At 32.5% G+C, this 14,181-nt stretch overlaps 1 protein-coding gene across 2 annotated transcripts in view; it reads right to left on the bottom strand.

Moving 5' to 3' along the window:
• Positions 1–370: 370 nt before the first annotated feature.
• Positions 371–14,181, bottom strand: part of dnmt3ab (DNA (cytosine-5-)-methyltransferase 3 alpha b) — a 74,600-nt gene continuing 60,789 nt past the window's right edge. For both annotated transcript variants that reach the window (XM_062043150.1, XM_062043151.1), the window contains 7 exons: positions 12,429–12,574; positions 12,261–12,351; positions 7,847–7,995; positions 5,568–5,653; positions 2,901–2,970; positions 2,630–2,748; positions 371–925 (listed from right to left, as the gene is read on the bottom strand). In XM_062043150.1, coding sequence (XP_061899134.1) covers positions 784–925; positions 2,630–2,748; positions 2,901–2,970; positions 5,568–5,653; positions 7,847–7,995; positions 12,261–12,351; positions 12,429–12,574 — 803 coding nt within the window. In that variant the 3' untranslated portion in view covers positions 371–783. The remainder of the gene's footprint in view (positions 926–2,629; positions 2,749–2,900; positions 2,971–5,567; positions 5,654–7,846; positions 7,996–12,260; positions 12,352–12,428; positions 12,575–14,181) is intronic.

Raw genomic sequence — 14,181 nt, 5'->3', positions numbered from 1 at the left:
AATGTCACACACAGCTAGCTGTGGTTAGCACGCTAACATTTAGCTAACAGTTAGCATGCGTAACATAAAACAGTAAATGTCACACACAGCTAGCTGTTGCTAGCACGCTAACATTTAGCTAACAGTTAGCATGCGTAACATAAAACAGTAAATGTCACACACAGCTAGCTGTTGCTAGCACGCTAACATTTAGCTAACAGTTAGCATGCGTAACATAAAACAGTAAATGTCACACACAGCTAGCTGTTGTTAGCACGCTAACATTTGGCTAACAGTTAGCATGCGTAACATAAAAGAGTAAATGTCACACACAGCTAGCTGTGGTTAGCACGCTAACATTTAGCTAACAGTCAGCATGCGTAACATAAAACAGTAAATGTCACACACAGCTAGCTGTTGTTAGCACGCCAACATTTAGCTAACGTCGACATGCTAACAGTCAGCGTAAAACCGTTAGCATGCTAACAGTTAGCATGCGCAAAAAGTCGATGTTATCTTCAAGTGAGAGGTTCAAGAGCACCAGTGGGAAAGGCCCAAGAGCTGAGTGTGGATGATGTCATCAGCACCGTGGTGTTACAGTAGTACTACTAGCACCGTGCTATTAGCTTCACCTTGTGTACTACCAGTGAGCAAAGAGGTATTTGTGATCCGCTGTTGTGTGCCTTGCGACGCAGGAGAAGAAGGCCGAGTCACAACAACATTAAATAGAGTGGACTCCACTTACAGTTGAAGTTCATAGAAGAAGGAAAAGTAAAAAAGTGTGCGAGTGAGCACTCGTGTTGCTCACAGGCAGGCAAAGTAATCTTTGAGTGGAGCAAAGAGGTGTCTGATGACAGGAACACTCCAGGAGCGACCCAGCAGTCTCTGGCGGGCCAGCCTGCTCATGTTGGACACGTCCGTGTAGTGGACTGGGAAGCCAAACACCCTGGTGGGCAGAGAAAATATGGGCTTCTCTACACGTCTTCAAATAGTCACTCAGTTACTGAGATCACCTTGTTTTTGTCTTCAGTGAATATACTAACCTAGCATGATGCTAACATGTATGTCGATTACATAGTTATGCTAGTGTTGCTAACCTAGCATGATGTTAAAATGTAATGTTAGCATGTAGCTCACATGGCGATGTTAGTGTTGCTAACCTGACGCTAAAATTTATTGTTAGCATGTAGCTCACATAGTTATGCTAGTGTTGCTAACCCAGCATGATGTTAAAATGTAATGTTAGCATGTAGCTCACATGGCGATGTTAGTGTTGCTAACCTGACGCTAAAATTAATTGTTAGCATGTAGCTCACATAGTTATGCTAGTGTTGCTAACCCAGCATGATGTTAAAATGTAATGTTAGCATGTAGCTCACATGGCGATGTTAGTGTTGCTAACCTGACGCTAAAATTCATTGTTAGCATGTAGCTCACATAGTTATGCTACGTTGCTAACCTAGCATGATGTTAAAATGTAATGTTAGCATGTAGCTCACATAGTTATGCTAGTGTTGCTAACCCAGCATGATGTTAAAATGTAATGTTAGCATGTAGCTCACATGGCGATGTTAGTGTTGCTAACCTGACGCTATAATTCATTGTTAGCATGTAGCTCACATAGTTATGCTACGTTGCTAATCTAGCATGATGTTAAAATGTAATGTTAGCATGTAGCTCACATAGCTATGCTACGTTGCTAACCTAGCATGATGTTAAAATGTAATGTTAGCATGTAGCTCACATAGTTATGCTAGTGTTGCTAACCGAGCATGATGTTAAAATGTATTGTTAGCATGTAGCTCACATAGTTATGCTAGTGTTGCTAACCCAGCATGATGTTAAAATGTAATGTTAGCATGTAGCTCACATAGTTATACTAGTGTTGCTAACCCAGCATGATGTTCAAATGTATTGTTAGCATGTAGCTAATATAGTTATGCTAGTGTTGCTAACCTAGCATGATGTTAAAAAGTATTGTTAGCATGTAGCTCACATAGTTATGCTAGTGTTGCTAACCCAGCATGATGTTAAAATGTATTGTTAGCATGTAGCTCACATAGTTATGCTAGTGTTGCTAACCTAGCATGATGTTAAAATGTAATGTTAGCATGTAGCTCACATAGTTATGCTAGTGTTGCTAACCTAGCATGATGTTAAAATGTAATGTTAGCATGTAGCTCACATGGCGATGTTAGTGTTGCTAACCTGACGCTATAATTCATTGTTAGCATGCAGCTCACATAGTTATGCTAGTGTTGCTAACCCAGCATGATGTTAAAATGTAATGTTAGCATGTAGCTCACATAGTTATGCTACGTTGCTAACCTAGCATGATGTTAAAATGTAATGTTAGCATGTAGCTCACATAGTTATGCTAGTGTTGCTAACCCAGCATGATGTTAAAATGTAATGTTAGCATGTAGCTCACATAGTTATGCTACGTTGCTAACCTAGCATGATGTTAAAATGTAATGTTAGCATGTAGCTCACATAGCTATGCTAGTGTTGCTAACCCAGCATGATGTTAAAAAGTATTGTTAGCATGTAGCTCACATAGTTATGCTAGTGTTGTTAAAATGTAATGTTAGCATGTAGCCCACTCAGCTATGCTACGTTGCTAACCCAGCACGGTGTAAAAAGATGCTACCTCTCCATCTCGGTGCACCACAAGATGTCCTCCTTGTCGTTCATGAAGACAGGGAAGTGCTGGTCCTTACCCTGCTTGACAGAGTTGGACCTGGTGGTGATGGTCCTCACCTTGTCAAACTAGTACAGGACACAAAACCCTCATGAGACATCCACGCAGGACGCTACCAGCTGTGATGCTAGCAGCTGTGATGCTAGCAGCTGTGATGCTAGCAGCTGTGATGCTAGCAGCTGTGATGCTAGCAGCTGTGATGCTAGCATGCGGTGCTCACCTTAGCGGTTCTCCCGTGTTCCAAACAGTCCTGCAGGTCCAACCTGTCACTGCACATGGCCGTCAGAGGCCTGCAGACAAACACTTAGCTGGTAAACTGCTAAACTTTGTTTTTGTTTTTTTTGCCCAATATTAGATCATTTGGACTTTGTGTGTAAAGGATATCACCACATGGGCTCAGAAACACTTCAGAAAAACCACTGTCAGTAACTACAGTCGCTCGCTACATCTGTAAGTGCAAGTTAAAACTCTACTTCGGGACAAGCGGTAGAAAATGGATGGGTTTTCGTACGTGCACAAAATGGCTAACAGCAAAAGATGAGCAAAACAAAATAAAATAAAAAAATTTAATTAAAGGTAACTACAAACTGAACCAATGTCGACATGGTAGATTTAAGCATAAAATAAAATAGAACAAACAAGAAATTAAGAAGAAAAAAAAAAAGGGTAACAAAATAAAAAAATTAAAGGTAACAACTACAAACTGAACCAATGTCAACATGGTAGATTTAAGCATAAAATAAAATAGAACAAACAAGAAATTAAGAAAATTAAAAAAAATAAAAGGTAACAAAATAAAAAAAATTAAAGGTAACAACCACAAACGTAACCAATGTCAACATGGTAGATTTAAGCATAAAATAAAATAGAACAAACAAGAAATTAAGAAAATTTAAAAAAAGGTAACAAAATACAAAAATTAAAGGTAAGAACCACAAACTTAACCAATGTCAACATAGTAGATTTAAGCATAAAATAAAATAGAACAAACAAGAAATTAAGAAAATTAAATAAAAAAAAGGTAACAAAATAAAAAATTAAAGGTAACAACTACAAACTTAACCAATGTCAACATGGTAGATTTAAGCATGAAATAAAATAGAACAAACAAGAAATAAAGAAATTAAGAAAATTTAAAAAGGTAACAAAATTTAAAAAATTAAAGGTAACAACTACAAACTTAACCAATGTCAACATGGTAGATTTAAGCATAAAATAAAATAGAACAAACAAGAAATTAAGAAAAAAAATTAAAAAATAAAAGGTAACAAAATAAAAAAATTAAAGGTAACAACTACAAACTTAACCAATGTCAACATGGTAGATTTAAGCATAAAATAAAATAGAACAAACAAGAAATTAAGAATTTTTTTTAAAAAAAGGTAACAAAATAAAAAATTAAAGGTAACAACCACAAACTGAACCAATGTCAACATGGTAGATTTAAGCATGAAATAAAATAGAACAAACAAGAAATAAAGAAATTAAGAAAATTTAAAAAAAAAAAAAAGGTAACAAAATAAAAAAATTAAAGGTAACAACTACAAACTTAACCAATGTCAACATGGTAGATTTAAGCATAAAATAAAATAGAACAAACAAGAAATTAAGAAAATAATAAAAAAAGGTAACAAAAAAAAAAAAGGTAACAACCACAAACTTAACCAATGTCAACATGGTAGATTTAAGCATAAAATAAAATAGAACAAACAAGAAATTAAGAAAATTAAAAAATAAAATAAGGTAACATGATTAAAAAATTAAAGGTAACAACCACAAACTTAACCAATGTCAACATGGTAGATTTAAGCATAAAATAAAATAGAACAAACAAGAAATTAAGAAAATTGAAATAAAAAAAAGGTAACAAAATAAAAAAAATTAAAGGTAACAACTACAAATTTAACCAATGTCAACATGGTAGATTTAAGCATAAAGTAAAATAGAACAAACAAGTAATTAAGAAATTAAGGAAATTAAAAAAAATTTAAGGTAACAAAATAAAAAAATTAAAGGTAACAACCACAAACGTAACCAATGTTAACATGGTAGATTTAAGCATAAAATAAAATAGAACAAACAAGAAATTAAGAAATTAAGAAAATTAAAAATAAAATAAGGTAACATAATAAAAAAATTAAAGGTAACAACCACAAACTTAACCAATGTCAACATGGTAGATTTAAGCATAAAATAGAACAGAACAAACAAGAAATTAAGAAATTTTAAAAAAAAGGTAACAAAATTAAAAAATTTAAGGTAAAAACTACAAACTTAACCAATGTCAACATAGTAGATTTAAGCATAAAATAAAATAGAACAAACAAGAAATTAAGAAATTAAGAAAATTTAAAAAAATAAAAGGTAACAAAATAAAAAAATTAAAGGTAACAACCACAAACTCAACCAATGTCAACATGGTAGATTTAAGCATAAAATAAAATAGAACAAACAAGAAATTAAGAAAATTAAAAAAAATAAAAGGTAACAAAATAAAAAAATTAAAGGTAACAACCACAAACTTAACCAATGTCAACATGGTAGATTTAAGCATAAAATAAAATAGAACAAACAAGAAATTAAGAAAATTAAAAAAAAGAAAAAAGGTAACAAAATAAAAAAAATTAAAGGTAACAACCACAAACTTAACCAATGTCAACATGGTAGATTTAAGCATAAAATAAAATGTAGAAAAACACATTTTTACAATGGAGTTCAGGGTGCGCATCGCCATATGTTTGACACCCCTCTATCAGACAGCAGTTGGTGGTAAGTTAACAAAACGTTGTCACCATCAATAACTTGAATAGTCTTTAACATTCTGTCCGCTGACTCTGCAAACTTAGCTAATTAGCAACAAGACTCCGCTAACGTTGACGTCACCCACCTGTTCATGCCGGGGAGATTACCCCAGAAGTAGCGAGCGCGGTGAGCGGCCGACACGTCCTTGGCGTCGATCATCACCGGGTTGCACTGGCCAAAACACAACACATAAATACAGTAAGATGCTAGCTGATCATTTTAACTCAATATTTCTAAGTCCGTGGCCACAAGGGGGCGTGGCTGGGTCACTGTACAAAGTCACAGGTGTGCGTTCATGTTCATGTTCATGTTCCAGTCGGGAGTTCACGACTTTTTTAGGGATTGTCGTAGGAATTTTGCAGAAATTTATGGCAAAAATGGCAACGTTTTGAGGCTCATAATTTTTCAACACAATTGCCTTGAGCATGCTAACGTTAACATGTTAACAGTTAGCATGTGTTGATTACCAAGTAATGTGAAACTGGGGTGTTCGACTAAAAGAGTTTGCGCTTTCATGCTAACAACCTAGCATGTTAGCATGTGTCAAGCAACAAGTTATAGGACTCTGTGTTCGGCTGCAAAATTGGCTTAAAAAGCTAGCACGCTAATATTACAGTGCTAACAAGTAGCATGTGGCAAGTACCAGGTTTGAGGACTCTGTGTTCGGCTGCAAAATTGGCTAAAAAAGTTAGCATGTTCGTGTTAGCATTTTAATAATAGCATGTTAGCAGTTAGCATGTGTCAAGCAACAAGTTGTAGGACTCTGTGTTCGGCTGCAAAGTTGGCTTAAAAAGTTAGCACGTTCGTGTTAGCATGTTAGCATTTTAATAATAGCATGCTAGCAGTTAGCATGTGTCAAGCAACAAGTTGTAGGACTCTGTGTTCGGCTGCAAAGTTGGCTAAAAAAAGTTAGCACGTTCGTGTTAGCATGTTAGCATTTTGATAATAGCATGCTAGCAGTTAGCACGTGTCAAGCAACAAGTTATAGGACTCTGTGTTCGGCTGCAAAATTGGCTTAAAAAGCTAGCACGCTAATATTACAGTGCTAACAAGTAGCATGTGGCAAGTACCAGGTTTGAGGACTCTGTGTTCGGCTGCAAAATTGGCCTAAAAAGCTAGCACGCTAATATTACAGTGCTAACAAGTAGCATGTGGCAAGTACCAGGTTTGAGGACTATGCGGCTGCAAAATTGGCTAAAAATGTTAGCACGTTCGTGTTAGCATTTTAAAAATAGCATGCTAGCAGTTAGCATGTGTCAAGCAACAAGTTGTAGGACTCTGTGTTCGGCTGCAAAGTTGGCTAAAAAAGTTAGCATGTTCGTGTTAGCATGTTAGCATTTTAATAATAGCATGTTAGCAGTTAGCATGTGTCAAGCAACAAGTTGTAGGACTCTGTGTTCGGCTGCAAAGTTGGCTAAAAAAAGTTAGCACGTTTGTGTTAGCATGTTAGCATTTTAAAAATAGCATGCTAGCAGTTAGCATGTGTCAAGCAACAAGTTATAGGACTCTGTGTTCGGCTGCAAAATTGGCTTAAAAAGCTAGCACGCTAATATTACAGTGCTAACAAGTAGCATGTGGCAAGTACGAGGTTTGAGGACTCTGTGTTTGGCTGCAAAATTGGATAAAAAAGTTAGCACGTTCGTGTTAGCATTTTAATAATAGCATGTTAGCATGTGTCAAGCAACAAGTTGTAGGACTCTGTGTTCGGCTGCAAAATTGGCTAAAAAAGTTAGCACGTTCGTGTTAGCATGTTAGCATTTTGATAATAGCATGCTAGCAGTTAGCATGTGTCAAGCAACAAGTTATAGGACTCTGTGTTCGGCTGCAAAATTGGCTTAAAAAGCTAGCACGCTAATATTACAGTGCTAACAAGTAGCATGTGGCAAGTACCAGGTTTGAGGACTCTGTGTTCGGCTGCAAAATTGGCTAAAAAAGTTAGCACGTTCGTGTTAGCATGTTAGCATTTTAATAATAGCATGCTAGCAGTTAGCATGTGTCAAGCAACAAGTTATAGGACTCTGTGTTCAGCTGCAAAATTGGCTAAAAAAAGTTAGCACGTTCATGTTAACATGCTAGCATGCTAATGAGTAGCATGTGGCAAGTACTAAGTTATAGGACTCTGTGTTCGGCTGCAAAATTGGCTTAAAAAGTTAGCACGCTAATATCAACATGCTAGAATGCTAACTAGTAGCATGTGGCAAGTATCAAGTTATAGGACTCTGCAAACAATAAGGATAGTCCCAAATAATGGTTTGTTAATTCTGACTTCAGTAATATATGTCAAGTGTGTGATGATTAAGAAATACTCATCACACTTCAACATCTCTAACATGAAATAAAAGTAAACAAAGTGTAGGGTCTGACCTCTAGAAAGCGGGATATGTCCCTCTTGTCACTGACACCCATGGCCACCACGTTCTCAAAGAGCCAGAAGAAAGGTCGCTCTTCACCCGTCTTGGGCCGAGCCTCGTGCAGCAGTCTGTAGAACTCAAAGAACAGGCGCCCGGTTCCCTCTGGGGGGACAAGGAGGAGAACCTCATGTAGACCAGGACAGTCCAAAGTGTGGCCCTGGGGCTTTTGCAACTATTTCCCTTGTGGATCATTCAAGTTTGTACAAGTGTAAAAAATTTAAAAAATAATAATAATAAATAAAAAAAATTAAATCCCCTTGGGGATGATTAAAGTTAGTCTAAGTGTAAAAATTAAAAAAATTAAAAAATTAAATTAAATTTTAAATCCCCTTGTGGATCATTAAAGTTTGTCTAAGTGTAAAAAAATAAATAAATAAATAAATAAATATATTTTTTCATTCTCTTGTGGATCATTCAAGTTTGTCCAAGTGTAAAAAAAAAAAAATTAAAAAAAAAAATTAAATTCCCTTGTGGATCATTAAATATTGTCTAAGTGTAAAAAAAATAAAAAATAAATAAAATAAAATAAATAAATTTAAATCCCCTTGAGGATCATTAAAGTTTGTCTAAGTGTAAAAAAAAAAATAATAAAAAAAAAATAATTAAATTTTAAATTCCCTTGTGGATCATTAAAGTTTGTCTAAGTGTAAAAAAAACAAAAAAATAAATAAATATATTTTTTCATTCTCTTGTGGATCATTAAAGTTTGTCGAAGTGTAAAAAATAAATAAAAAAATAAATATATATTTTTTTTTCATTCTCTTGTGGATCATTAAAGTTTGTCGAAGTGTAAAAAAAATAAAAAATAATAATAATAAAACAAAATTAAATTTAAATTCCCTTGTGGATCATTAAAGTTTGTCTAAGTGTAAAAAAAAATAATAATAATAATAATAAAAAATTAAATTTAAATCCCCCTGTGGATCATTAAAGTTTGTCTAAGTGTAAAAAAAAATAAGAATAATAAAAAAATAATTACATTTTAAATTCCCCTGTGGATCATTAAAGTTTGTCTAAGTGTAAAAAAAACAAACAAAAAAATATATATATATTTTTTTCATTCTCTTGTGGATCATTAAAGTTTGTCGAAGTGTAAAAAAAAAAAAAAAAAAAGGAAATTCCCTTGTGGATCATTCAAGTTTGTCTAAGTGTAAAAAAAATTAATAATAATAAAAAAAATTTAACTTTAAATTCCCTTGTGGATCATTAAAGTTTGTCCAAGTGTAAAAAATAAAAATAAAATAAAAACAATTAAATTCCCTTGTGGATCATTAAATATTGTCTAAGTGTAAAAAAAAAATATAATAGTAATAAAAAAATATTTTTAAATCCCCTTGGGGATCATTAAAGTTTGTCTAAGTGTAAAAAAAATAATAATAAAAAAAAAAATTACATTTTAAATTCCTTTGTGGACCATTAAAGTTTGTCGAAGTGTAAAAAATTTTTTTATAAATAAATAAATATATTTTTTCATTCTCTTGTGGATGATTAAAGTTTGTCGAAGTGTAAAAAAAAAAAAAAGAAAAGTAAATTCCTTGTGGATCATTCAAGTTTGTCTAAGTGTAAAAAAAATAAAAAATAATAAAAAAATTTAATTTAAATTCCCTGTGGATCATTAAAGTTTGTCTAAGTGTAAAAAAAAAACAATTAAAAAAAACAACAATTAAATTCCCTTGTGGATCATTAAAGTTTGTCGAAGTGTAAAAAAACCCAAATAAAATAAATATATAGATTTTTTTATTCTCTTGTGGATCATTAAAGTTTGTCGAAGTGTAAAAATTTTTTTTATAAATAAATAAATATATTTTTTCATTCTCTTGTGGATCATTAAAGTTTGTCGAAGTGTAAACATTTTTTTTATAAATAAATAAATATATTTTTTCATTCTCTTGTAGATGATTAAAGTTTGTCTAAGTGTAAAAAAAAATAATTTAAAAAAATAAATAATAAACTTTAAATTCCCTTGTGGATCTACAAAGTTTGTCTAAGTGTAAAAAAATAATAATAATAATTAAAAAAACATTACATTTAAATTCCCTTGTGGATCATTAAAGTTTGTCTAGGTGTAAAAAAAATTAAAAATAAAAATAAAAAAATTAAATGTTAAATTCCCTTGTGGATCATTAAAGTTTGTCTAAGTGTAAAAAAAAACTAATAAAATAAATATATATATTTTTTCATTCTCTTGTGGATCATTAAAGTTTGTCTAAGTGTAAAAAAACCCAAAAGAAATAAATATATATATTTTTTCATTCTCTTGTGGATCATTAAAGTTTGTCGAAGTGTAAAAAAAAAAAAAAAAGTAAATTCCCTTGTGGATCATTCAAGTTTGTCTAAGTGTAATAAAAATAATAATTAAAAAAATAATAATTAAACTTTAAATTCCCTTGTGGATCATTAAAGTTTGTCTAAGTGTAAAAAAGAGAAATTAGAAAATATAATCCTTTTTTTCTTCTTTTTTTTTTATAACTTTACAATTCAGCAAGTTTTATGAAGCATTATTGTATGCACACTACCACAAAACACAAATTGCTAGCCTCCGATGTTATGAATATTTTTTTTACAGTTGCGTTGTATTGAAAATGAGACAGAGCAAAACATTTATTCCTTTAGTAGGAAAATATTAACGGACTTTTAACCTGAAACATTCAAATGTGTTCTTCTCCCCCCCCCCCCCCCCCCCCCCCCACACACACACACACACATGTGCAGCACGTAGTCAGCTGAGATATTAAACAGTGTCATTTTACATGCAGAACATACACAATTATATACTTTTTTCACATTTCTAATAAAAAATTAAATTACATTTTAAATTCCCTTTCGGATCATTAAAGTTTGTCGAAGTGTAAAAAAATAAAAAAATTTAAATTTAAATTCCCTTGTGGATCACTAAAGTTTGTTTAAGTGTAAAAAAAAATAATAATAATAAAAAAAAAAATTAATTTTAAATTCCCTTGTGGATCATTAAAGTTTGTCTAAGTGTTAAAAAAAACAAATTAAATAAATATATATATTTTTTCATTCTCTTGTGGATCATTAAAGTTTGTCGAAGTGTAAAAAAAATTAATAATCATTTAAAAAAAAAAAAAATTTTAAATTCCCTTGTGGATCATTAAAGTTTGTCTAAGTGTAAAAAAAAAAAAGAATAATAAAAAAAAATTTTTTTTTTAAATTCCCTTGTGGATCATTAAAGTTTGTCTAAGTGTAAAAAAACCAAATAAAATAAATATATATATTTTTTCATTCTCTTGTGGATCATTAAAGTTTGTCTAAGTGTAAAAAAAAACAAAAAAAATAAATATATATATTTTTTTCATTCTCCTTTGGATCATTAAAGTTTGTCGAAGTGTAAAAAAAAAAAAAAAAAAAAAGTAAATTCCCTTGTGGATCATTAAAGTTTGTCTAAGTGTAAAAAAAAAATTATAATAATAAAAATTAAACTTTAAATTCCCTTGTGGATCATTAAAGTTTGTCTAAGTGTAAAAAAAAAAAAAAAAAAAAAATTAAATTCCCTTGTGGATCATTAAAGTTTGTCTAAGTGTAAAAAAAAAAAACAATTAAAAAAAAATAAACAATTTTTAAATTCCCTTGTGGATCATTAAAGTTTGTCTAAGTGTAAAAAAAACAACAAAAAAAAAAAATATATTTTTTTCATTCTCCTTTGGATCATTAAAGTTTGTCGAAGTGTACAAAAAAATAAATAAATAAATAAATTCCCTTGTGGATCATTAAAGTTTGTCTAAGTGTAAAACAAAAAAAAAAATTTAAAAAAAAAATGTAACTTTAAATTCCCTTGTGGATCATTAAAGTTTGTCTAAGTGTAAAAAAAAAAAATAATAATAATAAAAAAATACAATTTAAATTCCCTTGTGGATCATTAAAGTTTGTCTAAGTGTAAAAAAAAAATAAAAAAAATAAAAAAAAAATTTTTTTTCATTCTTTTGTGGATCATTAAAGTTTGTCGAAGTGTAAAAAAAATAAAATAAATAATAACAAAAAATTAAATTTAAATTCCCTTGTGGATCATTAAAGTTTGTCTAAGTGTAAAAAAACCCAAAAAAAATAAATATATATATTTTTTTCATTCTCCTTTGGATCATTAAAGTTTGTCGAAGTGTAAAAAAAAAAAAAAAAAAAAAGTAAATTCCCTTGTGGATCATTCAAGTTTGTCTAAGTGTAGTGCTGGGCCTGAGCTCATCTAAGATGGACTGATGCAAAGTGGGAAAGTGTTCTGTGGTCTGACGAGTCCACATTTCAACATGTTGCCATCTAAGCCATGTTATCATGGACGCCCCTGCTTATTTCAGCAAGACCATTTACACAACATGCCGACTTCACTGGTTTTGTAGAAGGTAGAAACCCACCATAAAGGCCTTTCCTGGCAGGGTTGACGATAGAGAGGTCATTGCAAGGACTTCCTCCGATCACAAGGTCAAAAGGACCCCACTCTTGTATCTGCAGGGGGTCACAAGAGAAATGCTTCCAGGAACATTCAGACTCTTTGGTCTTGCCTTTTAGGGAAGTGCACTCACGTGTTTGCGTGTCACCGTCCTCACGTCGCCCACGTACATGATGCGGCCTTGATGGCGGACGATGCCCACCGTGATGGAGTCCTCGCACACCTCCGAGGCCACGTAGCGTCCCACCTCCATTCCCAGGTCTCGCAGCACCAGCAGCCCTGCGCCACGTCAGGGTCAGAGGTCAGAGGTCAGGGACTGCGAGCGCACTTATGTGAAAACTAATTTCCACTGAGGGGCCACAGACTGAAACATCAAAAGATGCGGGGGCCATTTTGGTCGTTTTCACCTTCTAAACCAGTAGATTGTTTTTAAATAAACTAGAAAATAACATTTTGGTACAAAAATAGCTAAAAAAAATAATCTAGCATGCTAATGTTAGCATGCTAAAATGGTAGAAAATTAAATTTTGGCAAACTTTGTGTGAACGCTGAAGAGCCAAAGTCGAACTGAAGTGCTAACAGTTAGCACGCTGGCCAGATATGCTGTAAAATTGGCTTAAAAAATAGCCCCCCAAAAAAGCTAAAAAAAAAAAGAGCTAAATTTTTTTTTAAGCACGCTAATGTTAGCATGCTAAAATACTAGAAAATTTAATTTTGGGACAAATTTTGTGTGAATGCTGAAGAGCCAAAACTGAACTGAAGTGCTAACAGTTAGCACGCTGGCCAGATAGCGTCAAGTAACAAAAAATATAAACAGAATAGGCTAACGGTGCTTTGCTAACATGCTGTAAAATTGTCTTAAAAAATAGCCCCCCAAAAAAGCTAAAAAAAATTTCTAGCACGCTAATGTTAGCATGCTAAAATGCTAGAAAATTAAATTTTGGGACAAATTTTGTGTGAACGCTGAAGAGCCAAAGCCGAACTGAAGTGCTAACAGTTAGCACGCTGGCCAGATAGCGTCAAATAACAAAAAATATAAGCAGAATAGGCTAACGGTGCTTTGCTAACATGCTGTAAAATTGGCTTAAAAATAGCCCCCCAAAAAAGCTACATTTTTTTTTTTCTAAAATGTAGCATGCTAACATTAGCATGCTACATTTTTTTTTACCTAAACAGTTAGCACGCTGGCCAGATAGCGTCAAGTAACAAAAAATATAAGCAGAATAGGCTAACTGTGCTTTGCTTACATGCTGTAAAATTGGCTTAAAAATAGCCCCCAAAAAAGCTACATTTTTTTCCTCTAAAATGTAGCATGCTAACATTAGCATGCTACATTTTTTTTTAGCTAAACAGTTAGCACGCTGGCCAGATAGCGTCAAGTAAAAAAAAAAAAAAAGCAGAATAGGCTAACGGTACTGTGCTAACATGTTAACAATAACACGCTTACAGTTAGCATTAGTGATAGACATAAATATATGACACTCAGGTGTATACCTGCAAAAATAGCTAAAAAAAATCTAGCATGCTAATGTTAGCATGCTAAAATGCTAGAAAATAAAATTTTGGTCGAAATTTTGTGTGGATGCTGAAGAGCCAAAGCCAAACTGAAATGCTAACAGTTAGTACCCTGGCCGGATAGCGACAAGTAACAAAACATTTAAGCAAAATAGGCTAACGGTACTTTGTTAACATGCTAACAATAACATGCTTACAGTTAGCATTAGTGATAGACATAAGTATATGACACTAAGGTGTATACCCGCAAAAATAGGTTAAAGAAAAATATAGCATGCTAAAATGCTAACGGTAGCATGTGCCAAGTACCAAATGTATCCTTCTGAGTCGGGTGCCTGATAAATGTGTTTAAAATGCTAGCCTGCTAACGT

This window comes from Entelurus aequoreus, linkage group LG03 (assembly GCF_033978785.1).
Source record: "Entelurus aequoreus isolate RoL-2023_Sb linkage group LG03, RoL_Eaeq_v1.1, whole genome shotgun sequence".
Lineage (NCBI taxonomy): Eukaryota > Metazoa > Chordata > Actinopteri > Syngnathiformes > Syngnathidae > Entelurus > Entelurus aequoreus.
The sequence above is the reverse complement of the archived record's forward strand: the minus strand, read 5'-3'. Positions and strand labels throughout refer to the sequence as shown.